This window comes from Hylaeus anthracinus, unplaced genomic scaffold, assembly GCF_026225885.1.
Source record: "Hylaeus anthracinus isolate JK02 unplaced genomic scaffold, UHH_iyHylAnth1.0_haploid 12000, whole genome shotgun sequence".
Classification (NCBI taxonomy): Eukaryota; Metazoa; Arthropoda; class Insecta; order Hymenoptera; family Colletidae; genus Hylaeus; species Hylaeus anthracinus.
In genome coordinates, this window is record NW_026534347.1 from 3,824,385 (window position 1) to 3,851,439 (window position 27,055).

A 27,055-nucleotide genomic window follows, 5' to 3' on the forward strand; every position below is an offset into this window, starting at 1 on the left:
AATCAACAATTGGATGTTGAATGATGATAATTATGATGTAAAATTACAGTTATATGCCGAGAAAAAGAGAGAATTCATGTTTTAAATAATATTATGTTCGTGGCGACATCTAGCGGCAGTAGGTGAAAACTATTTCACGACAAACTTGGGCGGTACGCTGAGAGATGGCGCCACATTTTTCTGTATTTTTTTATTTAATAATATAATATATATTAAGGAATAAATATGAAAAATTAGTTCGGACACCGCCGCGAGATGGCGATACCGTTTTCGTGCCCATTAACTTGTTATATGCTCTTACACATATATGGAAATATATGATTCCAATGAATTCGAAAAAACTATTTTAGAGATATTCGGAATATAGAATCTAATGGTGGGAAATAATGAAAACTTGATCAACCCTTCTAACACAAACCTTTATTTATATTGATTTTATAGCTTCGAAACGTTAGGTTGTCACGAAAGGTGGCGGAACGTGAGTGGCAGGAATTGTAATTTAACCACGGTTTCCACCATCCCAAGCAAAGATCGATATGATTGCAATTCTTCTCCACAATCGAGGGTGCATAATATTATTAGTGAACTGAGAACGCACCCTCGACTGTCGCGTGTCTTTTAAAAGACACAATTTTGCACGTGCGATATTTTTCTCCGCTTGGAATGCGATGGGTGCAATTTCTCTATGTCATATCAGAGAAGTTGAGAAAAATAAATATTTTTGTATTTTCTGTAAGGACTTATCATGATACACATCCTCCGAACTCAATACGCGCGTCATTCAAATCTTTTGCCAATTTAGAGTTTTGCAGTAGAATAAATGGCCATGCATTATAGATCCATGAATTTTTCTAAACAAATGCTATTGTATTATGGACAAAAATATTCAAGGTTCCATTTTAAACAAATTAATTTGTTTGTTAAATCTCTCCCACTACTTCACTTAAAATAAAATTATTTACATGAGATATTTAACTATTATGATTCGAACAAAACACACTGTATATACTCGATTCCAGTCTTTAGTTGATTTATCTACCAATTTTATTAACAACTATTTGACTATTTTACTATTTGAAGAAGATAAAAAGGAATCATAACATATACGTGGTTAAGATCGTTGTCACGTTCATTGTACATGTTTCCATCCATTTTTCCCATCAAACAACTGGATCAAACAACTTTCCCATCACTTTTGGGGAAAATTATACCAACGTTTCTTGTTGTATAGGTGACACTGCGAATAGTCCTGCATGAGTTTGACTATAGTTACTATATGGATTTGTCATTTGTAAATTAATGGTTATTGCAAGTTCATGTTACGGTACACGATACACGTTTAAAGAAAAACGTTAATTAATTAAAATTTGTTTAAATTGCGCTATTTTAATCTATACTTTGTACAATGCTGCATTAGATCCTGAAAAGAATGCATTTTAGTGCAAAAGATTCTCAACAATGTTCCATTAATAAAAGAAAAGAAAACAATTCTTTCCTCAACTTACTGTTGCTTCACTAGTAATTCCGCTATTGCTAGGCCAGGAAAATTTGTCCTAAGTCTCGAAGGATGACATCATCATAAAATAGGATACTGTATTCTTTAGAAGCTGCAAAGGAAGCTCCAATGAAAATGATAACTCAACCCCTCTTATGGTATCGATAAGAAAATTAATATACCGTGGAAAATCCTTCAATGGATGCGGAAAAGAAACAAGAAAAACTGAAAATAAAAGGTTCGTTGCACCTAATCATGATGATTAGCAACAATTTTTGTATGGCTACTGATAATTCGTACCAGTTAGTATTGTATCTGTAAATGTTACGATAATCGTGAAGTAAAAATTGTGTAAGATAACTTCGTTTAGTTGTCAGTGGTGTTTAACGCTTACATTATAATGGAGAGGTTGTTCGCGGCATCCAACATTTGCTGTATCAAATAGTTTACGTAAAACATGTACACCAACTCGGAAATCGAAAACAGTAGAGACATCACGAACTCTTCGAGATCGTGGGTCAAAAATACTGCTTGAGACAGCTGGAAAGCATGAGTACACGCGGATAGAAGCACGAAATGGAATATATCGATTAACTGGTTGATCATTTAATAATTACAAAAATATACATATAATATTAAGCACGGGTTCTCACTTGGTGATATTTTCGAGCAAAAGAAGTTTGGCTTCGATTATTCACATCGATCCATTTTATTAGTTTACAATACTACTTACTTCAGATTTTAGTAGATAACATTAATTTTCATTTGTTATTTTTCCAGGAATTATGTATATCTAAATAATCTCGCAATATCAATATTATTAACTTTCGTTCGAGTTATTTTTGACTACTTGTCCTTTGTTGTAGTCTTTCTTTCAATTTTGTGTTTTCATTGTTAATACTAAACAATTATATTCATGTTTAATTATACATCCTACAGAAGTGACCTGAAGCATCGTCTAATAAAAATGCGTCTCTTGTATGTATGTTATTCCTAAAAGTTTTGCTCGAAAATATCAATAAGGAAAGTGTACGTGACAAGTAAACGAAGAGAATTAATTACTCACGCGATAAAAATTAATGCTTAAGGACAGAATACCGAGAACAAAGAGAATCGCGTACGAAGCTTCGAACTTCACTCTCAAATCTTGGGCGAACCTTCGCGGGCAGATAAGATTAATCGAAAGTAAAATAATAAACATGCGGTAGTGATTAACGAAATAGGTGCAAAGTGTTGTAAGAAAATAAGAGAACATCCGGCTCTCTCGGGCAACGAGAAAACGTTTTGTAGAAAACGTTTTTATATAAGAACACCTTACATCTAACCATACATTTGTTAATAGTATTTAATAGTATTTAACAAGCTATTGTTATACTTTAATGTTCAGACTAAATTGAAAATTTTAAGCATATTTCGGTTGCCAAAATCTATGGAGAATGTATGTAAATAGTCGACAAAATTCTGTATTAATATTATTATTTAAATATCAATACCGATAAAGTGGCTTAAACAGACACGTTTATTGTACTTTTTTGCTCTGATAACAACAAAAATAGTTTGGTCAATTTATCGTGTAATGTTGATGCGCTACGTAAAATTATTGTATAATGATATATTTTCGTAGGATCCTAGAAGAAAGGTTCGAGTGCGTTAAAATATGAAATTGGCAGTGTTAACGGCTATTAAAATATGAATTCTCTACACCAAAGAAGCACGGAATTTGATCATTACATGTAATACAATGTCGTTAAACGAATACTGACTTTGTCGCCTTTTTATGTGCAACTACTGCACTTACTAAACACCTCGTACTGTTTCTATCCAAATAATCTTGCGAAACAGATGGCCATTCACATCCCACAGAAACTGCTTCTTCGATATAATAACTGTAAATAGCAGCAAATAATTAGTTGAAGTATGTTACGATTAGAAAACTGATTGCGAGTCATCTTTGTGTCATCGTACAATTCGAGAGATCTGTGAGCGAAAAATTCAGGGTGTCTCAATCATAGATTGAACGACAATGGTTGAAAACCAACTTACAAAAATACAGGAAAGGCAAAACTAATTTATTATTAACGTAAGACTGATCTCATAGCTCAGCAACCAATGTAAATCAAACCAAAATGTATCCATACTCGCTCACTTCCGTTTGATTACATTTAAAAATGAAAAACGTAACCGGAATGGTTTTCAACCATAAAAAATCACTTCACATTTGTTAGTAATTCGAGCAAAATGATATTTTTACCCCGTAATTTCAAACAAGCCCGCTGCATGCTGTAGCCACATGAAGTACACCGTCTCTGTGGCTATAAAGACAGATGCGCAATAGAATAGTGACAAGTGCTTATGAAATACAAGGAAATAGAAGTATTTTTCTTCGTCGATCAAGTATTCCGACTCTATTGGAAAATAGTCTTTTCGAGTCTCGTTCAATGGCACGTCTGTGATCACAATAAAGGATGCGAAATAGAATACCGATACAACAATCGCTGACGGATAAACAGACACTGAAATAGATTCACGACTTAAGGATTACAGGTACGTGTCACAAATTGCAACTGATTAGTAGAGTAGAATTAAGTACACAGATCGCTATAAAAATATTTTTATCCAATTGAGTTTTTCCATATACAATTATTAAGTCGTTACGAATACTAGTGTTGTAATTTACACATTACTTGCATCGACTAAACAAAAGTATATGATTTACTATCAGAGCTGTGAATTCTTAATTACAACTACAAAACGATTACTTGGCCAAGTAATTGAATAACTGGTAATGGTAAAAAAGATGTAATCAACAATTACATAAATAATTACTTTCTAATTCCAAAGTAATTGTTCCAAATTGTAATAAATTCCAAAATATTTATTACTTTACAGCTCTGTTTACTATGTATTATTAAAAAGTATACGAAAAATAGATCGTCTTCGCAATCAAATTTAAAATGATAGAACTAAAATAATTATTAATTATCAAATTGAGCGATTTTCATTTCGAATAACAATCAAAGAACAAGGCCCCATGAATGCCCCAGAATTATTCTTGCGTAAGAACTAAAATAATTCGTCATTCACGAATAAATGAAAGTTTAGGTATTCGAACGAAACGCCCAACTCTGATATCAAGAGCATTATTCATCTTACTGGCGTACAACGTTGCGTACTGTTTTCCAATACAGGCGTGTTTCTCCAGAATCTTATGTATCTCGTTGTGATTCGTATCCCAGTCGCATCTTACGCGGTCCATAAATCCCTTGATCTAGATTTTCAATCGTCTTTACATAGTGATTATCGTGCGTAAACATAACTGGGAATTTTTTTTACAACTCACTGTATCGGCCTGATACCAAAATACATTGTACTTTAAAAGCGAACCCGTGTACATTATTATGGGCGATAGATTTTTTAACAGTAGCGACCCCGTGAACTTGGCGGTTTTGAAGACCATCAACTGAAAGAAGCGCGTTAGATTTCATGCGAGCAACGCCAGTCCATTCGTTTCATTCATTGTTAGATTTAAATTTTTTACGGCGAATATCCAGAGAACAACTAACCGGTAACAGTTGTTGTTAATAGCACGCCTACATTTGATAGTATTTTCGTAAAATAAAAAAAATATGACTCTGATACTCGCAATTTTTCAAGTTTAGATTATTATCATTTTGCGATCGAATTTTAGTCTTTGTTTTATGAATGACATTTTCTATTGTTAATTTTATATTTCAACTACTAACATGACATTGCTATCAGCATAATGCTCAACTAAATAAAAATTAGATAATGTAAAAAAAACATGGAGAAATGGTAATTAATTCGCTGAAAAATGATGACTGCGTGGCAATTAGAAAGCAACAATTACTGACATGAAAATTGTCTTTATCAGATATATTTTAACGACTCGTAGTACGTATCAGAACAAAGGCTCAGGTAAATCTGGATATAAAAGAAATTTAAATCTACGTTTAAAGAACTCGTGAAATTTAACAACCAACATGATATGAAATTCGTAAATTTCAGACAAAATGAGCTGATGAGTGATAAAGAAATATTTAACATTGCAAAAAACGACGTTACTTTCCAGTTCATCTAATATTATAACAGATATTCCCTTGGCCACTTATAGGTCCATTTTTAAAAGTTCGTACAATGGGTGTTCTATTCTACATATTCACCAGTATTCTAAGAAATTATGCGCGACTATCAGAAAAAATATTCGGATGAAGTGCAATTACATGTTACATAGTACATGTCTACCCAATCGAAGCAAAGCCAAACGTTATGTATAATGAGTGAGATAAAGATAACTGTACCATGGCAAACATGGCATACCAGGCGGCCACACTGATAAGACCAGTTTGAAATCGTCGAAGTTTGACACTGTGATACGGCCAGAGTCCCAACATCGACAGAAGGTAGGTGCTCAGTTTGTAATACGTCTCCAGTTCTGCCATCGTGGCTGATGGTTGAAACTCGACTGACTCCCCCAATGTCTGCCAACCCCCGGTTCCACCACTTTTCGTGTCAATATTGCCTTTTGAAAATATTTTCTTGGGAATACCGCGAAAATAGGCGAACTCGAGGCGAAACGAATGCCATAATCTACAATTTTCTCATTACTTATTCATCCTTAATTACACGGTAGAAAAAATCGATATTCTTCTGTTCCGATAACGTATGCAGGGGTGTTAAAAAAATTATACGTTTCTAACATTTTCGCCGTGTCCCTCTAATTTATCGTTTTAATTTTATCTTTCTCTTCGACCTGTAATACCAGTATTCGCGCACCGCGTACAGTCTCTATTCTCTCTTCGAAGGATAAAATGTAAATCGATAGAATTCTTCAGCTTTACCACTTGAGACTTCAGAGCTCAGATTAACAATAAGACGAAGCTTTCATTCCACTGCAATGACTATTTTATAGTCTCGTAGTCTGCGTACTTGGAATATCTACTTGAAACACGAGACGAGGGGTTTTGAGGTAAATATTGGTCGAGTTAGAAATTATAAACTGTGTCGAAACAGCCGCGGACAAAGTTGCATAATAAATAATCCAGTGCATTAATTCGACAATTCATTATCGTTTTCAACGTTGTTCAGGATAAAGTAGATTCATACGCGATGTATGAAACTCTTCGTTTGCGGATATAAAGGAAGTTTATTTTACTAGAGAATTTATACATTGACTGCCCGAAAACCCGCAATGCAAACAACTCTCGTCCGAATGAGACACCAGTGCTAGAAGCCGTTTTAATCGGAATTGGCTTTTGTTTTTTGGGGGTGACAACTGAAGACACTTCGGCTGGTCGCACACGGCGCAACCGAACCAGTTTCAAACTCTGAAACTAGTTGCATGTGATCGTGGATCTAGGCAAAACAGAGATAGTGGAGTAGGTAAAACAAAGGCCGAACGCACACGGGCGCAACCGATTTGAAATTAGTGTTGCAAGCCGTTTGCGCTCTTTGTATTACGTTCCTCCACTATCTTTGTTTTACCCAGATCCACGGTCGCAAATATTATAATATGAACTTTACTATCAATATTTTTTATATTCTTGTATACTGTGTGCATGTTGAAGTTTCTTGCACATTCAAATTTTCTATAAATGCATAATGATCCGCAGTTTTATACATTCCGAAGCTAAACCAATGATTCCTGATTGTGTTATTGGCTGAATAAATGGATTCTGTGTGTATTAAGAAATAGCATTATCCTTTATTTTAACGTATGTTTAATAAAATAGTTAAATTTATAGCTACTCAGTTCTTTGAGATGTATGATCCTTAGATGGCTACATTTGTTAGACCTTGGACCTGCGTATGGAAGTAAATTTTTCTATGAATCCATAACAAATGACTAAACGCATTGAATAAAAAAGCATTTGGATGGAACACACGTGCCGACCTACCTCAGGCAACCTAGAAGTCCAGAGTACTATTCGACGAGGAAAATTTGTGCTAAAACTCGAGAGATGACATCATCATAAAATAGGATACGGTATTCTTTACAAGCTGAAAGGTAAGTATCGATAAAATATATTCATGAATAATGCATTTCAGAATCATCGCAATAGTATCAATCATATGATAACATACCGTTGCAAAACCTTCGATCGACGCATGATAGAAACCGCAGAAAGTGAAATGAACTGTTTCGGTGCACCTTATCATGATGATTAGCAATAATTTCTGTATAGACGTTGACGTTTCATACCAGTTCGTACTGTATCTGCAAAAGTCGATTAAAATCACAAGTACTCGTTTATCTTTAATTTACGTAAAAATTCCACAAGACGATTTTATTAAGCATTCACTGCTAATAAATAATGTTTTAATTGCGTTCGTGCTTACATTACTGTCACGAGTCTATTCGCGTAATCCAGCATATTCTGTATTACATAATTCACACAGAACATATAAACTAGTTCGGCAATGGAAAACAGCAGAGAGATCAGTAATTCTTCGATATCGTGTGTCAAGCATATTGCTCGAGATAGCTGTAAAGTAAATGAATCATTTTTAAATAGACGTATTGAACACGTAACTCACTAGCGTGGTTGCGTATACTGACGAAAAAATCTTTCCATTTAGTGGTTTACATAAATAATTGTTTACTCACGCGAAAGAAATTCACTGCTAAGGAGATAACACCAAATATAAGAAGAAAACAGTACGAGACTTCAAATTTCATTTTCAAATAATGGACAAACCTTTACGAACAAATAAAATTAATCGTGTGAAGAATAATAAATATTGTGGATGCAGTTAATGAAGACGTATACATTAATTCTGGGACATCCTGTATATTGTATTAATTAACACCTATATATATAAATTTGTAGCGAATGAAAAGGTAATGTCATTAAGCAGGTACTGACTTTGACGCCTTTTTATGTGCGAGTATCGCACTTTTCAGACACCTTTTACTGTTACTATCCGAACGATCGAGGGAAACCGATTGCCAAGCAGATCCTTCGGATACTGCTTCTTCGATATGGTAACTGTAAGTTACATTAAAGTATTCGATCACATAAAAGGTTTTCCAAAGAAGTTTAAAGTCATAATAAGGTGAGACAACAATTTTTCTGTTTTAACACTTTCCCTGCGGACGAAAATAAGTAGCCGTTCGTTGGGAGCTGCAATTATAATATTTTTTTTAATGAAAAATTTCTTACAAATGTTCTCATATGATTATTTTGAATAACATATATTTGTGGTAACTTATTTTATATATAATAAGATCCCGATTGGTTATTATCCATTTTATAAGGGTAAACATAGAAAGAAAATTTTCCAAAAGTCTAACCATAACACTAAGCACAAAAGAACAGACCAACATGAATCCTTAGATTGTACTGACTGTTTAAATACGACTAAACCGACTAAAAAAGCAAAAGACGCACATGCGCGTCATCGGCAGCGAAAGTGTTAAGAGAGTAAAAATCGGGAACCATTTCAATGAAGGGTCAAGGGTTCAACTAGTAAAATGAATATATTTTTCACTTGTAAGGCCCCGACTCTCCAGAAAAAATACTTCCCCACGGGAAAACCAGTAACGAGGTGACGTTATGAGAGATTCAGGCAGTGCTACGATTTGTGCTCTGATTGTGAGAATTCGTCTAACCACTTTACCTAGTGATTTCGAACAAGCTGGCAGCGTGTTGCAGCCACATAATATACAACGTCTCCGTGGCCACGAATATGGACGCAACTATAAACAATGATAAATTCTGATGGATCACGATTAGGTAAATGTATTTTTCTTCGTCGATCAAGTAGTCCGTCATTATCGGGAAATAGTTTATTCGGGTTCCGTTCCCTGGTTGCGACGTGCTTAAAACGAACGATGCGAGGTGGCATATCGTCACGATACCCGCTGACGGATAAATAAATGCTGCAACACACGCATAATCGTGCTATTATAAATATACGATACACGGAATCTGTCATTCTCTCTTCAATTTCTTCCTTACCCGCGTATATCGTTGTATGATACTTCCCTAATCTGGCTCGTTTCTCAATAATCTTGAACATTTCCCCGCGTTTGGTGTTCCAATCATACGTTACTTCTTCCATAAGTTCCTTAATCTGGATTTTCAATCGTCTTTACATAGTGATCATCATGCGTAAACATAACTGGGAATTTTTGCAACTCACAGTATCGGCATGAAACCAAAACGCATGGTACTTAACGGCGGCACACGCGCACATTAGTATAGCCGGTAGATTTTTTAACAGGAGACTCACCGTGAACTCTACCGTTTTGAAAGCCAACAACTGAAAGAATCGTTGGATTTCGCGTCAACATCGAATTCCGTTCGACTTATTGAAACTAGAGATTTTTACTTGTTACAATTATAACTATTTGAGGGGTAAGCCCACTCCAGGTCCCCCCAAAAATAAGTTAAGTTCGAGAATATTTGTTCAGAAATGTATTAAAAGCAGTGAAACATTCAAGGACGGTATTTTATTAAATGCAAATTAATGGGTAAAAGCAAAATTTTGTTGTATGTTTTTCTTCTAAAATGTCGGCTTCAGTACCTAAGATTTCAAAGCACCTTTTACGCGAGGCCTCAAACGGGCGAAAGGATTTAGCACACAGATTTCAACCTAGAACAAAGAACCGAAGATTTTCTGTAAATATATCGCAGAAGCTAGTAGACAGCGTGTGGAAATTTGAAAATATCATTTTCTTGTAGAATGATGCACACACACAAAGAAAAAAATTAATTGTTTCCGAAAATTTCATCCCAAAATTATCTGTAAAAGAAAAAGATTACAACTTATCGCAAAAACCATACGCTGTCTACTAGATAATGTATTAGAGATGTCACCCTCCAAATTTTAAAAGAATAGGACAAGATTTGTAAAAGTTATCGTTTCGCTCTATTTAAAAAATGTAGTTCTGAGAAAAACGCGCTGTGTCCTTGAGGGCTTGGGAAAACATTCGAAAACGACCTCTTTGGAATTCTACAGGGCTATGAAATATTTCTTTTCGGATTAAAGCTTCGAGGCAACATCTTAACGAACGAAAAATCGATTCTTTGAAATTTCTGGAGTGGCCTTACCCCTTAATAAAGGGTCCATTTCATTGGAATTGGCATTGTTACCTCGGATCATTAATCCTACTCGCCTGATCTGTCTCCCTGCGATTATTTTCTTTTCCCAAAATTGAAAATTCCAATGAAAGGGACACGTTATAGCAACATTTCGGAGATTCAGACCGCTGTAACTGCCGTACTAAACGGGGTACCAAAACAGGAGCTGCAAAGGTCCTTCGAAATGTTAATTACGCGGTCTACGCGTTGTATTGACGCAGATGGAGATTAATTTGAGTAAATAAACGTGTGTGTAAAAACTTTACTTGTACTTTTTTTCTTTTCATAGCAAAAGTTCGGTTTCTTTTTAGACAGACCGTGTAGATCGTACCTGGACGATTATGAAATAGTAGAAACAGATACAGACGAAGGCAACCTGGAATCGTCGAATTGTCACATTCTGGTACGGCCAGAGTCCTACAGCCGACATGAGAAATATGCTCAGCTTGTAGTACATCTCCAGCTCACCCATCATGGATGATGATTCACACTCAACTGGCTCCCTTAATATTTACCCACCCTCGGTTCCATAGCCGTAAACTTTCGCGTCAACGTTACCTCTTGAAAAGATTTTCTTCGAAATAGAGCGAAATGGTGAAAAATAGAATGGCGTGATCTACAATTTTCTCATTATTTATTAATACATAAATGTGCTGTTGGTATAGACGAATCGATTGACGTTTGATTACCGTAATAATCCATGCATGGGTGCTAAGTAAATTATACGTTTCTAAAGGAAGGGCAATTTTACGAACATTTTGAAGCTATCTCGTCGAATTTTAGCACGCGAGTGTCATACGACACCTTCACGCGACGTCTCTATCATTTTCTCGGAGTGAAAGGAAGTCGATAGAACTTTTCAGCGTCACCCGAGCTTAAACGCATCTAACAATAAGGCTTCCTAAGCGTTATCAAATGAGCATTAAGGAACATGTGCCCGAAAATTCGGTGATTTCACTAGCAGACGATGCAATCAAACGTTAAACAGAGCAAGAAGAAGCAAGTTTAGTGTTAAATAAAATTTGAACAAGTTGGTAGTGTGAGCGTTCTTTTAATATTGATACTATTAAGTCAGTGATGTGCTTTTATTAAAATAATACATATGTCAATGGAATTGTTTTATTATAAGAATAATACTGAGAACCTTTAAATGTAACGAATACCAATAATAATAAGTATCAATTCTGAGTAAAGTTATGGTGCAACTTTAACCAGTGTGCAATGATAGCGACCATTACATTTATTGTTTTTACATTTATATGTAACATTTATATGTCAAAGAATTTGCTTTGAAGGTGTTTAACATAATGAACAACAGCATTTTTTGTGTCGATATCGATAACATATACCACTCGACACTATATCTGTGAATATCATATAAATATATTTATGCGTTGCGTTAAATATTGCAAAAAGCAGAGTTACTTACAAAATTGTAAAAATGCTGTCTCCACAGTCAAACGTTTGTTGCACCATGTAACTGATATAAAACATGTATACAAGTACTGATATAACAAATATTATAGCCACTACTATTTGCTCTATTTCATTCCTCTTAAGTAATGATTCGTAGAGCTGGAAAACTGTTGAAATGAAATTATCGAAATTCTTTAGATAAGTAGAGTTACTCACTTGGAATAAATTAATACTTTAAATTACAACGCCTAGGATAATAAGGAAGGAATACACCATCTCAAATTTGGACCACAAATGTTTCATAAACCTTTGAGAAGAAATTACATTGGTATAACTGAGGAACACGCATACAAGGAACGCTTTCTTAAAGTTGATGTGATTTGATGTATAGAAACAAAATTATGACAAAAACAAATGCAAGGCGCATATAGAACGTATGCTGAACTCATACCAGAGATAAGATATTATTATAGTATGTTAACCGTTTGTGTCTCGTATTACTCTGTCAACATTGTATGCAATAATTCAATAATTCTCGTCACGGTGACGTATACACATTATTACACAGGGTGTCCCAAAAATGTTGGAGGTCCTTGAAAGGGGTGGTTCGGGAGGTGATTTGAAACAACTTTTTCCTTAACGAAAATGTTGTCCGAGGCTCCGTTAAGGAGATATTAAGAGAAAACCTCGGACAACATTTTCGCTAATGAAAGAGTTGTTTCAAAGCACCCCTCGAACCATCCCTTTCAAAGACCTCCAACATTTTTGGGACACCCTGCATTTGTGAGACTTTACATTAGCATTATATGACTTAAAAGATCATTTCAAAAAATAACTTCACATTTGTTAGTAACTCAAGCCGGCTTTAAACCGGTCTACTCAAGCTCTAACGGTTCGAAAATTCCTCAAAAGAACCGGACGCACTGAGGAGACAGAGAATTACGCTGGTTCCGTCTAAACCTCCCCAGGGTTCCTCTTTTTTCGAGCAGTCACACTGCGCAATCGTATTCTGATGCCTGAATAGTGACCTGACTCCGTCGTTCGTGCGAACGTCCGGTGTCCAAGGGTTAACGTTACGACAATAGTTACTATTGCTCTCTCGCTCTATCTTGTTCACGGCCTTGCGTGCGGGTAGAGGTGTCGCCGTTATGCGACAGCCAATCGAGTTGCCTCGCCAACTATCCAGCAAGGGACAGTACTATAATAGAAGCGGAGTTATAAGAGCGTGGCTATGACTTTTGAAACGTCCCCCGTATTATAACGCATATGACGAAAATTCGGTCCATAGAAGGTTGATTTCTGTGATATTTATCTGTATATGTTTGTTAAAAGTAATACAGCGAACTATTATTATTTGTGCATAGAATTTTAACTGACTTCGCTACATTCCTTAGCAGCATCACAGCATTTATTAATCTGCGATTATCATGGCCTTTAACCGCTTCATGGATACGATAGCTGTAAATTCCCCAAAAATTCAACGTTTCAGTATTTGTTGCTGAGAAAAGTAAATAACTAGACTGCGGAAGTTTATGGAAATGCATACTTTTACAGGAAATAGTTAAAATAATGGGACGTAGACAGAAATTTGTTTGGAAATTAGAGTGCTATAAAAATATACTTTTTATGTTGCATATTTTGCATATTTATGTTTAAAAACATATGCAATATATTATTGTTTATCGTGCCGAAGTTATAATCTCATGGGTATTCTAATGTTCTGGTTAAATTCAATCACGTCCTACTTGACTCACCAAATAATTTTAAACAACGCAGCAAAATGATGCAGCCACATTGTAATCAAAGATTCGGTACCCACAAACATAGTTCCACCTGCGAAGATCGCCAAGTTCTCGTAAAGCATGATCGGGTAGAAGTATTTCTGTTGGTCGACAAAGTACTCTGTTGCTACGGGAGACCAATGAGGACGACTTTCGTTCAACGGTGATACAATATCCAGAATGTCGGACGTGAAGTGAGCCGCCATTGCAATTACCACCGACGGAGAAACAAACACTGCAACTTGGTGGCTACAGTTACTTCAAGTTCTACAGTTCAAGTTCTACAGTTCAAGTTCTACAGTTACTTCAAGTTTAGCTCTTACTTGCGAAAATTGTTGAATAACGTTTCCCCAAGTAAGCGTACTCTTTAAGAATCTTCAGTTCCTCGTCGTTCATCGATCCCCAATCGTGCTTCACTTCTTCCATAAATTCTTTGATCTGCGTTCAAAATCATACTTACACGTCATTAGCCGTACACAATCGTTACGATACGTTTTTTAACTCACTGTTTCGGCTTGTCGCCAAAAGACGATGTGCTTGTATATGGCGCACAGTAACATACATATGGGCGATATGTTTTTTAAGATCTCTATCGTTGTAAGCTGCCTGGTGAGCAGAGGTATTAACTAAAACCAATGCTGTATAATTATCTTGGTTCTTGACAGTCATAAAATTATTATATGCTGTTGTAACTAGTAGTAAAAACATTTATTAAGAATTATAACAGTTTCTGTTTACGAAATTGATACGAAACCTGTAGTTATACCATCTGTCTTTGCGTGTAAAAAATTGAGAAGAATGATAAAAACAGGGTAAATTTAATTTCACAGTTGTACCTGAGCGATCATATAAATCGCTAACAGCATGATGCTCATAATATTGAGGAACCATCTTATATTTGCACTCCGGTGGGGCCAAAGTCCGATAGGGGATAAAAGCGATATAGGGAAGCTATAGTACTGTGATATCAAACGACCACAATGTCTTTACATGGAAAAAAAAAGTCTCTCTTTAGATTTTATATTTTCCATATTTTCAAAGAAAATGTTATCTTTAATAATGTAAACGCAACGCCCAGACTACACGAATGATTGACATGTGCTATAATTTTGAAATTCTGCAAATTAAAACCGCGTCGAGGGTGCACTATAATCATTATCGATTGCTACGACCCCTTTATAAACTTCTAAATAGCAGCAATTTCTAAATTATACATTGCTCGGTAAAAGATGTTTTGTATTATTCTCGTTTCTCTGTGCCCTCGTCGAACTGTTATTTTCCGAGGACTTTGTTTCATTCGCATTTCAGAGGGAGAACAGTGTCAGTTTTGGGGAGAAATGTCACTGGAGGTGTGTGGTGGTTTCAGTTTATTTATTACATAAAATGTGTATACGATAGCGCACTCAATCCAAGCATCGATGTTGCAGCCTATCCTACGCATTATACTACAATACATATGTATATTACAATATACGAGTAAATGAACGACGCAAAAATCGTTTAGAATATTTCATTAGAGTCGTTATATTTCATCATCAACAGCAGTAAATTTATGGATATAGAAAAACCAGTGAAAAAACAAGATCTTAAAGTCACTTTTGTAAATCCCACTGCAATTGAAGTAGTTTACCAACGCTAAGGTGAAAGATGTAATTTCAGTGATTTATTATCAGAGATACGTAACTTCGATTTTTAAAGAAATGTTTATTTGTATCGGTATCATTAAAGGTAATTTACGAACGTAACGACTGTATAAATAAAAAAAAGTTCACTGTTTTTTTGGCTACCAGGTACATATATAAAACACCTGTAAACTGGTATTCGATAGATTCATTGGAGCAGAGACCAGCAATGGAGCAGAACAAAAAGATACTTCACTCGATAAGAGGCGATGAGGAGGAAGACCAGGTAATGTACAAGGCGTAATTGAAATGATGCATTCAGTTAGTGCTGTAAAAATACGTGACAAGAACGTGACAAGTAGAAAAGAGGAATTTTCCTTTCGAAATTTCCATTTTGTAGGAGTTTTTCGACTAATAAAAATACTAGGTTTATTTCGAAATGGTTTAAAAAGAGTGTTCGTAGTTAAAGATGATAATGAATATACAGTGAATATAGTTTTTTTTTTTTTTTATAAAACTATAAATCAGAAACAAATTCACAAATTGAAAAGCTAACATTTTAAAAGTAAGCAATATTTTCACTCATATGAGAGTTTATCGCTCAGCAATGATTTAAAATATTCGTGTAGATATTAATTTTAGCTAACTCGTTTAATAGTTTAACGTAGGATACCTTGTTACAGATACTACTAGAACCATTTAGTACCATTTACAAAGTACTTAGGAAAGAATGCTTTGTGTTGCCATATGCTTTCAATCATTGGTTAAACGTACCAAAGGACAAACTCGACGCTATCATCGAAATAGGAGACATATTTTATCATTTCTGGCTGGTGTAAGTTTACCCGAATCTTTGTTTTACACCATATCAATTACTTCAATTTTTCCAGAACCGAAGATATTCAAGACAGTGCAGATTTTAGAGAAGGATTCCCAACATCCCATACAATTTTTGGGACAGCTGGTGCGATGAACTCTTCTACTTATGGTTTATTGATCGCCTTTGAAAAAGTCCTAGCATTGAATCATCCAAAGGTGAGTTATGTTACAAAGATTCTACTTCCTCTTCGTTTCAATACTCTCGCTGTTACGATTAGGGCCCGCAAGTATTCACGGACAGTTTGTTGAAAACGAGCAGAGGACAAGGGATGGGACTGTACTGGAAACACAATAATATTTGTCCATCCAAAAGTGCTTATACAAAGGCTGTAATTGGAAGTTAGTATCAATTAGTCTGTAATATTTGAATACAAAGTGTCTTCGAAAGTGTTTGTTTAAAACAAGATATACAGGGTGGGGTATTCGAAAAGGTACTCTGAGACAATTTATTTTCTATTGCAGTTGACTTTGGGTGACCTCAAATGACTTTCATTCTAAAGCCTCTTTTTGGAGCATTGGTAGTATTTACAATAAACATTGTATGCATTGCAGAATCAGCTCAAGTATTGCAGTGCGTAATCGACTTAATGCAGTTGTTTTCTGATTGCAAAAAAGACTTCACCTACTTAACACAAACGTTTGGATATTATTTCCAAATTCGCAAGGACTATTTCGATTTTCTCGAAAAGGTATGTGAAGGATTTTATTGATAAAGGCAATGGATGTTACTATTACTGCAATTATCGTGTAGGATTATCTTTGAATTATTGTCAGTATAGGTATACACTAAAATAACGCCTTTGGTGTTCGTCACACACGCAGTTTGACTATCACGATAGTCTTTATGCTTCGCTCTTTCATTTAAAATTAAACTCTAGCATTCATCCAGGCATATCTTCACACAACACGCAATCTTGTCATTTGTTCCCAATCTGCCACCTACCAATTAGTCAGCTTAGTCTAAACATTCGTTCGATTCCATGCGTTATTCGACATTTGGCCCCGAATGTCACCAAAATCATGCTCTACGCTATAGTAATTTTCATAGGATAATAAAACTTTCGCCGGTGATCTGTCCGAAGGAGAGTTCAGTTTCCCTACCATACATGCTATACAGAGCCATCCAGAAGATACACGAGTGATAGGTATCCTTTATTTCAGTATAAATAGTTTATATAATAATTGAATCCACTATGCTGTCCTGTGAAGACAGATTTAATACTTTTTTAAATATATATTACTATTTTTTCCTTATGGTACATGATTCATGCAGAAATGTTGAGAAAACGTGTAAAGGATATTGACTTGAAACGTGACTGCGTCAAACTATTAAATCAGTTTGGATCCTTCTCTCATACTAAAAGTGTACTGGAAGACTTGGATAAAGAATTAAGGGACGAAATAAAACGTTTAGGAGGAAATCCACTATTAGAGAAATTTTTGGATAGTCTACTGGACTGGAAGACGAAAAATGTACCATAATTTTGTTTCGTCGCTAAATGATAGAATTTGTTGTTTATTAATATATGTACGTTTAGTGAAACTCGTAAAACTGATTTCATGAAACATCGAGGAACTCGATACATAAATCATATTTAAATTTGTGGATCGGCATAGGTTTATGACTGTTGTTTAATAATGACTCGTTACATCTTATTATCATTACGTATATATATATATATATTATAATAATAAATAAAGGTTTTACAACATTCTCCTTCAACGGTCTATAATCTACTGCTACGTCTATTTATTTCTTTTTTCGTACATCGCGGCACATGTGTAGTACCTACTCTGTCGGTAATGTATAATCCTACATTCCCCCTTTTACTACATATCCGGTGCTTTTATTCTTCAACGTTAGCATAGAGATACACTTTACATGTTCATCATACGTTAGGGTACATACAAATGTACCCGCAAAGTTTTCATCGAAGTTCTTGAAGATAATGATGCTTTGAGGATCTTACCATTTGAGATGAATACGTCTGGAGACAGTTTGTAGATAGCGCCAGTCTCCTAAAATAGTGACATCATTTACCGACGCATAATTTAAAGATATTTTCTTCAATTAATCGCAAAAATATTTGACATGTTTTTATCCGTTATTTATCATTCGAATAAAATTTTCCTGGTTTTTGTCATTGTATATGTAAATAAAATGTCGCTTTGACAAACTGAAACACTTACAGGAAAACGATATTTCGTTCCATTTTTTGGAGATTTTTCATTATTGTTGTATAGAAAATCAGTAGCTTTTAATCTTTCTGTGAAAAAATAATGTAACTAAATAAGATACGTATTATCGATAATATAAAGTATTAAACCAATATCTTAAGTCTTCTTCATTTTTCACAATTCTCAAAATGATTAAATTTTTTGTAGCAGACTAGAATACCCGTTTACACTATATAGTGTAAGTTATGACTTTTGTTTAATTTCGAGTGCTATTTGAAATGCCTAGCTGGGAACAGTTTCCAAGATAATAAATATTACAATTCTGTTGCATTGAGCGAAATGAGCCGGAGGTAGGCAGCTATAATTTCACGCGAATGAATATCTAGAAACTCTAGATGAATAGTTCTTGTTCGGAAATAGTTGGTGACCACGGTGTTGAATCGTGTGCAGCTTGACGTGGAAACGTGGAATGACTCGTTCTGTTAGGAAGGAAACTCCTTGACACTGCAAAGTTGCCCGAGCGTAGATGCCTCACACGCCCCACCTCGCGAACGATGATTCCATGGTAACCGGGGTGGGTTCGCAGACCACAACAGACGACCAGACGACGTTCGTTCGTCCGTTTGAAGAGATCGTGAACCGACCGGAGACCGTGTCTATCGTTACCGGTGCAATTCTTATCTTTTTTTTTTCGCACGCTAGTGAATTGTGGTAATTAAGTTCAGTTCGACGAAACGTGCTTCGCGGGTTCGTTATATCGACGGAGTTCATTATGCATGCAAACCAAAGACGATCGCAAAGGAAACAATAGAACAATATCTATTTTCTCGCCGTTGGAAAAGAGAAACTTATCGTAGAGTGTTCGGGTCGTATTCGCGGCCCAGATCATCAGCAGAGGTTAGTGCGCGCCTAAAATTTGAACCAATTCGAATGGACGAAATTCATCTTTCGTCGTTCAACGATCATATTTCTTTATGAAAATTCAAATATGCTTTGAGATAAATAAATGTATTGTTACGTTTGTATTTCGCGAACGTTTGTTCGATGGGAAATTTATTCTGAAAGATTAATTCCACTGAACTTTACTTTAGTATTTTATTGGACTTGCTAAACATTTTTTCTCAAGTTTTCGTCAATTATTTTAAGATATTTCAAATAACTACATTGTTGAGTCGTTAAAATTGTTCGGTATGCGTCATCGCGGGAACGGTTACTATTCACGCATCGGAAATGAGCGAAATTCTTTATCTAGATAGAAATTTCAAATAACGAATTAAAGATAAATAATTTTTTATTTGTTATACTTGAATTATAAAACGAAATTATATTTTACATTGAAAGAATCGAAATTAATCTCTACTGGTGTTCAATCGAATAAACATCACGACTGAATAACTGCGTAATATTTTTATCCGTTATTTATCATTCGAATAAAATTTTGCTGGTTTTTGTTACACACGCGGGAAAGTAAAACTGTACTTTTTAGGTAATCTGCGTTAATTCTAAATTTTTGAAATTTGGGATATGTTAAGTCACGTAATTAGAATCATTTTTTAAGTAATACAGTACTGAAGTACTTTTTTTTAAACTTAAGTATACAGTACTGAATGGGTATTTTGATAAGCAAGAAACTTGTAAGGGCTTTAATAAGAGGAAACGTTAAACGAACCGACAAAACGGACGCTCTACATATCATTTGTACACATTGAGTCTTCCAAAGAGGAAAGTGTGTAACTCCGGGAAATTCGAGTTTCGCAAAACTGACTGAGCTCGGTTAATTGCATCACTTAGTCATGGCTGAACGGATGCGTGTAACTTAATTCGTTGCATGTGTGTGCCAGGGACCGTGGAAATGATGAACACCAACGGAAAATAATTGAATAATACCGCGGCGAGTATGTATATTTAGAAATAACGGCCGAAGCCTTTTCCAAGGTATCGTGAGTAAATCGATTATCGGTACAGTGTGAAAATTTCTACGGTGCATGATTTTCATCCATGCGGTCGGTCGCACATCTAAAGGAAACAAAAAAAGGGGGACAGCAACACGCGGTGTAAACAATTTTTTCGACTGAACGTGAATTATGGTTTCTGCTTGTTCCACGGAGCATGGTTTGCAAATATGCAGAGCGAATTTAATATGAAACTTAAGATTGGTATAATTGTATTTTTCTATACATTTTTTAAACTTATTTGTTGTATAATCGTGTAAGGATACATATAAGATGAATTTGTTCAATTATGTTGTGAAGTGTTGTTTTGAAACCTAACCTCAAATTCTCACCTAGAAAAGAAATATTGATTAAAAAATAAATTCTTACCTTTGCTTCGTTAACTCATCAATAAAAATTACACTTGGAATTATATAATTGAATCATTTTATGTTGGAACGAATGAATACTCAATTGAATAACTGCTAGATTGAATAAACTTTGAGTATAAAGCATTGTACAGCTTCTATTCTATTCTATTATTTGAATAAAATTCTGTCCATTTTTACATTAAATTAATGAAGCATTAGCTTTGTAATTCTCAAAACTTTTTAACCATTAATGTTTCTAATTTCACTACCATTAGTATTTAACTACCTCTAATTTAAAACTACTTATTATTAATTTCATAGGTGTATTTCCCAGATTGAATGAAAAATGAAATTTTGAATGAAATAATAATATCACAGATTTTTAATTTGTAATTTTTCCTTAAATAAAATTTTGTATGTGCAATTTTTCTTTAGTATTATTTTTATAGTTGCTGAAATTGAGAGCAACAGAATGGTTATTCGTATCTTTTATGTTTTTAGAACGATTCATTCATTTCACTATTCTCAGGATTGGATGCTTAAAAATAAGTAATTGGTTTATCACCCAATAGTAAAATTAATATATTTTTATAATAATAATTCATACTGCTGCTTGGTTACAGACTATTAGTCGATAATGTCACCTGAACTATTTCAGTCACCTTTAGGTATTTCAACTCTGAGGTATTATGGTTCTCTTTAGTAGTAAGTAAAGATTCAATTCTATAATACAAATAGACAAATCTTACATTTTGAGAAACATCATTACCAACGATATGAACAACTTATATCATCCTAGGGGCAGATTCTAGTACATCATACAAAAGAGAACTAGAGATACATCTATATCAAATATCGAATACCATGATAATAAATAAAATAGATAAAGAAACTCTTTTTAAACTTAAGCAAACTTAAACAAACTCATTTGAATAAAAGGGTATAGCTTAATAAGGAGATGAAAAGTATTTTTAGACTGATTTTGATTTGCAATGGTATATTCAGTAGGTTATCAAAAGAGACTAATCTGTCCCAAGTTTCAAGTCTCTATCTCAACTAGTAGAGTAGTACACAGGACAAAATGAAAATCACGTTTTTGACCAATTCTCTCGTCCTATATCATGCAAAATTTTGAAAAAAAAAAATAAAACATTTCAGTTACAGAGATACATGTGCCAGATTTTTTTCTGATTTTTTAATTGAAAATCCCAGTTGCCAAGAATAAAAAAAACATAAAAACAAATGGAACTACGTGTATATTGTTATTGTCCATAATTTTTTTCAAAACTTTGGGTGCCGTGCGTCGTAGTTGGAAAAATTAGAAAACAATGTTCGTAGCTCTTTAGTCGCATTAGAGTAATTTACATATGAAAATTTTGTATACATATAAAATATATAATTTTCAATGTTTTAACATTTATCAAAACAGTATACAGAAAACGTTAAGGGGGAAACCCTCATTAGAAGACCAAATATTAAATGATCTCCGTGAATTATTTTCTTTTGCAGACCTGTTGGATAACTATTTGTTAAACTATTTAATGAAACTGTTCAACTATTGGGTAACTTTTTATTACAGATTTGCGCATTTAAAACTGTTTAACGAATTACACAATAGTCCTAATTAAAATTGTTTAAAAACTTATCCAATAGTTCTAATTGGTAGATATTAGTTTAACCGATCAGGAACTATGGAACTATTGGAAATGAAGACAGAACATTTAATTATTTCTGAATTTTTCACAAAATGAGCTGCTAGCTTTACACAGCCGGCAACAATTGACTGAACGCTCGCTACTTAAAAATAATTACGGACTATGGAAAAACGCGAGCAAAGAATTAACTTCAGGCTTTGATACGTCTAGTTCCGTCACTGCAAATAGGTAATGTTATTAACGAGTAGCCATGCAATGAATGAGACTGTTGTCAGCGTGCGCTCACCGTCTGTTTCTAATTACCAGCAAAACCGCGACGGTCCGGTTTTTTACGAGTCTTGCTCGCCATGTCTATGGATCCATATTCCACTCGTATCCGTTCGCGGGTTAGGAATTATTTAACGATCCGATTCTCGTTACAGCGTCCAATTTACTTTTTTTGCATATGCATTTAACCACTAGTTAGTTAGAATTAATTCGAAGCCAACATTGCTAACATTCAATTTTATTGTAGGATATCCGCGATAACGTTAGATATGTAACGGTACACTCATAGCAATTAGGGTATTATAATTCAAGTAAGTACTTAGTTTGCGATGGCTCGCGCGACAGGTTGTTCGTGTAACGTGAGAATTAATTCCTACCACGCCTGAAGCTTGGATATGTCTCCGGCCTTGAGCGAGCTACCTGTTTAAAACAAGATACAAGTATACAACGGCAATAATTTTAGAGAACCTCCGAGAAAATCGAACGATACAAGAAATAATCACAATTTTTTGTTATTAATATACTAATAATATATTCTCATTCTCTGTATTCATTACTCAAATTTTGTCACGGAAGATTGGTTATTACTCAATTGGGAAGATTGAATAACCCAATTGGTTGTTATTCAATACTCATTCTCGTACTACAACAACGATAATTACTTTGAAGTAGATATAAAATACAGGAATAAGATGTGACCACGTACTTTACATAGTAGGTTGTGTAAGTACCTCGCATTTACATAAAACCGTTTTCCTCTTTCCTCGATAATACATATTTTATTCAAGTAGCTCTTCCCGTGCAATTCTTTCTTCTATATGGAAAAGTTATATCTTGTTCCCTTTAAAATTATTTAGGTCAATCGATGCTATAAATTGTCCCTGAAGATGATCCAATTTCAAAATTGATACTTCTAACGACAGATACCATTATTTACTACTAATTGCGTCAGTTACTTAGTCTTTTGTTTTGTTACCAAAATAAAAATTCTAAAATATAGCTTTCTATATTTGTCATTTCATAAATGGGCTAATGTATTTTTATTTTCCCTTTGTATTATTCTTTATTGTGCGTTGAAATAAACGAACTTAATTAAATAACTATCTAATTTATACGCATTTCTCCGATTCACACGGTTTGTCGTACCAAGTATCATCATTTCAATTTGTGCAATATTCACAGAGGATTCGATCTTTCATTAAAATCGAGAAATAGATGCATCGATTTTTATTTAACCAGTAACTTTTTATTTTTCGTTCTCATTTGTTGATCTAAATAAAAATTTCATAAATGGGCTAATGTATTCTTATTTTCCCTTTGTATTATTCTTTATTGTGCGTTGAAATAAACGAACTTAATTAAATAACTATCTAAATTATGTGCATTTCTCCGATTCACACGGTTTGTCGTACTAAGTATCATCATTTCAATTTGTGCAATATTCACAGAGGACTCGATCTTTCATTAAAATCGGGAAATAGATGCATCGATTTTTATTTAACCAGTAACTTTTTATTTTTCGTTCTCATTTGCTGATCTAAATAAAAATTTGGTTTGTCTGTACTTGACGAGAGAATGTCGAGTGTGTCGGCGCGGATCGATATCCGAAAAGGAGAGCTACGTCAACCGTGGACGCAGGGTCCTCTGAAAAGTCGTATTTAACAGGGTAGCGTACGACCTTTATAGACAGAGCATAATCCGTCTCCTAACTTTGCCCGTGTGACCACGTGCGCGTTGCTCAGCCATAACTGTATGCGTACACGTGTACGTGAAGCTCAACACGTTGCCGTGGGGCAGGTGGTGGGTATATTCTCAGACAAGATACTCAGTTTAACAAGGAGGTCCGTGCCAGTTGCACAGCTGTCGGTATGACAGCTGCATCTTTAGAAGTAAAAAGAAAAACGTTGAGGAAATCGAGGGGTGGAGACAGAAGGGGTCTTGTTCCAAATGTAAGATGGTTTCGCGAGGTTACCAACTGGTCGTGTTTCGCTCTTGTAATGAATTAACGGAGACGAATAATTTACGATACTTTTCATACGCCACTTTAAGGGGGAACAACACGGTGGCAAGCTCAAAAAATGTCCTTTTTTACGATTATTTTTTGTTGTATTGCTTATTAAATTAATTCAAGATTGTAAAGACGATACCTACATAAATGTAGTAATCGTTAAGCGTAGCCGTTTTTTTCGTTTTAAATTATTTGTTCACAAAATGACGCATGTTAAAGTAAAGATTGCAATTTTTTTCACAAATTTTGTTTCATTCTAGGGGTCAGAAAAATAGTAATTTTCAAGATCATTTCATCTGTGAGATAGTAGTAGCAGAACTTTATTGTTCTTCTTATCTTAAATTTAAATCCAAATAAATTCCACAATTTCACACTGTAAAATATATCGAAAAATTTATGAATTTCGTGTTTCTGTGTTTATCCTTTAAATAATTGAAGATTATGTCATTTTTTTTATAGTAATAAGATCAATTTATATTTTTATTAATCACTAACGTTTCGATTAAAATTGCTCTGTTTAAACTCAACAAATACCATTTATAAACAAAATAACATTTCAGAAACGATAGAAGACAAATTTAACAATGATTAAAAATACATTTGACATAAACATTTATATGTACACACGCACGCACACGTTTGCGCACGAAAATAACAAAATTGTTACACGAAGAGGCAGAACAATACAATATGCTCAGCGATGCAACGAGGAACGTAGAATAAATTATCGGTGATAAGAAAAGCAAAAAAAAAAAAAATACACATATTGGAAGAACGCATCGATGTATCGAAAACAATTCCTTACTTCTGTCAGTTACTGTTCGGGTTTAATCGCTCGTGAATGATTCAGTTTTGAACTCGTTCGCTCGCGACTGATTCCGTTCTGAATTCGTTCGCTCGAAATAGTCTAAAGCTGATATGATTTTATTTACGTAATGTTAAAATTCGATTTCAATTAAATAGGTCAAATGTCGTGCGCGTTTACGATGCACATACATTTCTTAAAAATGACGTTTGCGTGTATCACCGTGGGTGTCGGTGATGTCCTTCGTCGTATCGCGATAGTAAAAAACAGCCAACTAATTATAGATATGACGAATCCTCAGCCTATGGAGACTTTATATACCTGTTTCTCTGTTTTAACTTGCATTTTTAAATTAATCGACACATTATTCGATAATTCCTACCAAAATAGCTTTAGTTTGCTACAGCAAAGTAACATTCGACGCGTAGAAACAGAATTCAGTCTTCACGTTGCTCAGATTCTAACTACGTGCTCTAGATAGTACCTACGATAGCCCAACTAATTAGTTCACCATCATTGAATAATGTTCAAATAAAAATGAATAACCTATTCAGTGTACGTATTACCGTGTTAATTGGAACTTTTCATTTCTCGACCCAGAATTAATCGAGAATTAATTTTCATATTAGTTTCGCAAAAAATTATATGAAAATTATTTTAAATAATTCTAATTACGCAATTGAAAGTAGAAATTGTTACTCGGACATTTGACTAGCCTCCGTATATAATCGTATCACTTTGAAAATTATACAAGTTTTGTTAATTAATATCTATCGTACTGCGTTAATCACTGGTGGATTACCTCTGTTCATTTATTATTTACAGTGTGAGATCACGTAAGTAACTTCTATTCTTACGAACAATCGCAGTCTGCTATTCAATGTTCAAGTGAAAATAATAAGAAAAAAAGTGCAAATTAATTCCGTATATGTCAACATCGGAGTAGAAACTTTTGAGCCGTTCTAAAGATTCTACCGGAAGCCGTGAATTTCCCACAGCACCGTTTTACGCAATCGATTTTCCCGAGATCTGGTTAAGCAGAAGTCAGATATAGCAAAGAATGCGTTAACTACTAAGTGAAGAATATACCGTTACGGATGTACATACGTACGTGTAAATGAAATTTAAGGACTGGAAAATTATTGTAAAGAATTCTGTTTACGTAGAATGCGTCATCTTTGTAGCAGCATCTAAATAAAAGAAAGTGGAGCATTTTAGAAAATGTCCTGATTACAGAAATTCTAACGATATAATCAAAGAGAGGTCTCAGAGACGAACAGAATTTCATTCGAAGAATAGAGAATGAATGAAATCAACTTATAGCGATGCATTCGTAATATTTATTCGATGGAATGGTTAAACTTTTATTAGAAGAATGTTTTATTTAATTAAAACGGCTGTAAAGCGTTGATACTTTGGACTGTCTTTCGACTTAAGGACTTTAAACGAAACAAAAATTCATCTAACTACTGATGAAATCTTTTAATTTAAAACCTCTCGACAATTTTCGAAAGATGGTACTAAGAAGGAAGAGGTTATAGAA

General features: G+C 34.4%; 4 protein-coding genes and 1 pseudogene across 7 annotated transcripts in view; 2 read left to right on the forward strand and 3 right to left on the reverse strand.

Annotated features, from left to right (window-relative positions):
• Positions 1–386: 386 nt before the first annotated feature.
• On the reverse strand, positions 387–5,990 carry LOC128890084 (uncharacterized). Of its 3 annotated transcripts, XR_008460551.1 has the most exons (11): positions 5,815–5,990; positions 4,836–4,955; positions 4,649–4,763; positions 3,747–4,008; positions 3,259–3,381; positions 2,562–2,652; positions 1,890–2,035; positions 1,678–1,810; positions 1,506–1,607; positions 1,398–1,420; positions 387–1,249 (listed from the first exon to the last, which is right to left on the reverse strand). XR_008460551.1 is itself a non-coding variant. In XM_054148290.1 (10 exons), exons 1-9 carry the CDS (start codon positions 5,953–5,955, stop codon positions 1,554–1,556), a joined length of 1,119 nt encoding a protein of 372 aa, XP_054004265.1. In that variant the 5' UTR covers positions 5,956–5,990; the 3' UTR covers positions 387–1,420; positions 1,506–1,553. The 3 variants fall into 3 exon arrangements, 2 of the variants coding, with proteins under 2 accessions (XP_054004265.1, XP_054004264.1); XM_054148290.1 differs by having other exon boundaries at positions 387–1,420; positions 3,747–3,942; XM_054148289.1 differs by having other exon boundaries at positions 387–1,420.
• A 584-nt stretch (positions 5,991–6,574) lies between these two features.
• Positions 6,575–11,859, reverse strand: LOC128890090 (uncharacterized; annotated as a pseudogene).
• Positions 11,860–13,765: 1,906 nt separating this feature from the next.
• On the reverse strand, positions 13,766–14,662 carry LOC128890378 (uncharacterized). Its single transcript, XM_054148816.1, has 4 exons — positions 14,633–14,662; positions 14,303–14,422; positions 14,120–14,234; positions 13,766–14,031 (listed from the first exon to the last, which is right to left on the reverse strand). Exons 1-4 carry the CDS (start codon positions 14,660–14,662, stop codon positions 13,766–13,768), a joined length of 531 nt encoding a protein of 176 aa, XP_054004791.1.
• Positions 14,663–15,591: 929 nt separating this feature from the next.
• Positions 15,592–18,009, forward strand: LOC128890086 (terpene synthase-like). The gene is made up of 7 exons (XM_054148292.1): positions 15,592–15,704; positions 16,102–16,253; positions 16,309–16,453; positions 16,516–16,636; positions 16,850–16,986; positions 17,346–17,442; positions 17,571–18,009. The coding sequence occupies exons 1-7, from the start codon at positions 15,648–15,650 to the stop codon at positions 17,777–17,779; spliced, it is 918 nt and encodes a 305-aa protein (XP_054004267.1). The 5' UTR covers positions 15,592–15,647; the 3' UTR covers positions 17,780–18,009.
• Positions 18,010–19,057: 1,048 nt separating this feature from the next.
• The window catches only part of LOC128890087 (tumor necrosis factor alpha-induced protein 8-like protein), a 17,762-nt gene continuing 9,764 nt past the window's right edge, over positions 19,058–27,055 (forward strand). Inside the window, exon 1 of one of the 2 annotated variants that reach the window (XM_054148293.1) lies at positions 19,058–19,372. The gene's annotated coding sequence lies outside the window, so the exon portion shown is untranslated. The remainder of the gene's footprint in view (positions 19,373–27,055) is intronic. The other variant, XM_054148294.1, reaches the window with a different exon arrangement.

What these genes read in the sequence shown, in the direction of transcription:
- LOC128890086 (XM_054148292.1), top strand. Translation starts at nt 15,648, where the DNA reads ATGGAGCAGAACAAAAAGATACTTCACTCGATAAGAGGCGATGAGGAG. An exon ending in TTTTATCATTTCTGGCTGGT is followed by an intron (nt 16,254 to 16,308) that starts GTAAGTTTACCC and finishes CAATTTTTCCAG; the next exon opens with AACCGAAGATATTCAAGACA. An exon ending in ATTTCGATTTTCTCGAAAAG is followed by an intron (nt 16,987 to 17,345) that starts GTATGTGAAGGA and finishes TAATTTTCATAG; the next exon opens with GATAATAAAACTTTCGCCGG.
- LOC128890084 (XM_054148289.1), bottom strand. Translation starts at nt 5,955, where the DNA reads ATGGCAGAACTGGAGACGTATTACAAACTGAGCACCTACCTTCTGTCG. An exon ending in GTACGCAACGTTGTACGCCA is followed by an intron (nt 4,009 to 4,648) that starts GTAAGATGAATA and finishes AATCTATTTCAG; the next exon opens with TGTCTGTTTATCCGTCAGCG. An exon ending in CCATTGAAGGATTTTCCACG is followed by an intron (nt 1,608 to 1,677) that starts GTATATTAATTT and finishes CTTCCTTTGCAG; the next exon opens with CTTCTAAAGAATACAGTATC.
- LOC128890378 (XM_054148816.1), bottom strand. Translation starts at nt 14,662, where the DNA reads ATGCTGTTAGCGATTTATATGATCGCTCAG. An exon ending in CGATTTATATGATCGCTCAG is followed by an intron (nt 14,423 to 14,632) that starts GTACAACTGTGA and finishes CATTGGTTTTAG; the next exon opens with TTAATACCTCTGCTCACCAG. An exon ending in TTATTCAACAATTTTCGCAA is followed by an intron (nt 14,032 to 14,119) that starts GTAAGAGCTAAA and finishes ACCAAGTTGCAG; the next exon opens with TGTTTGTTTCTCCGTCGGTG.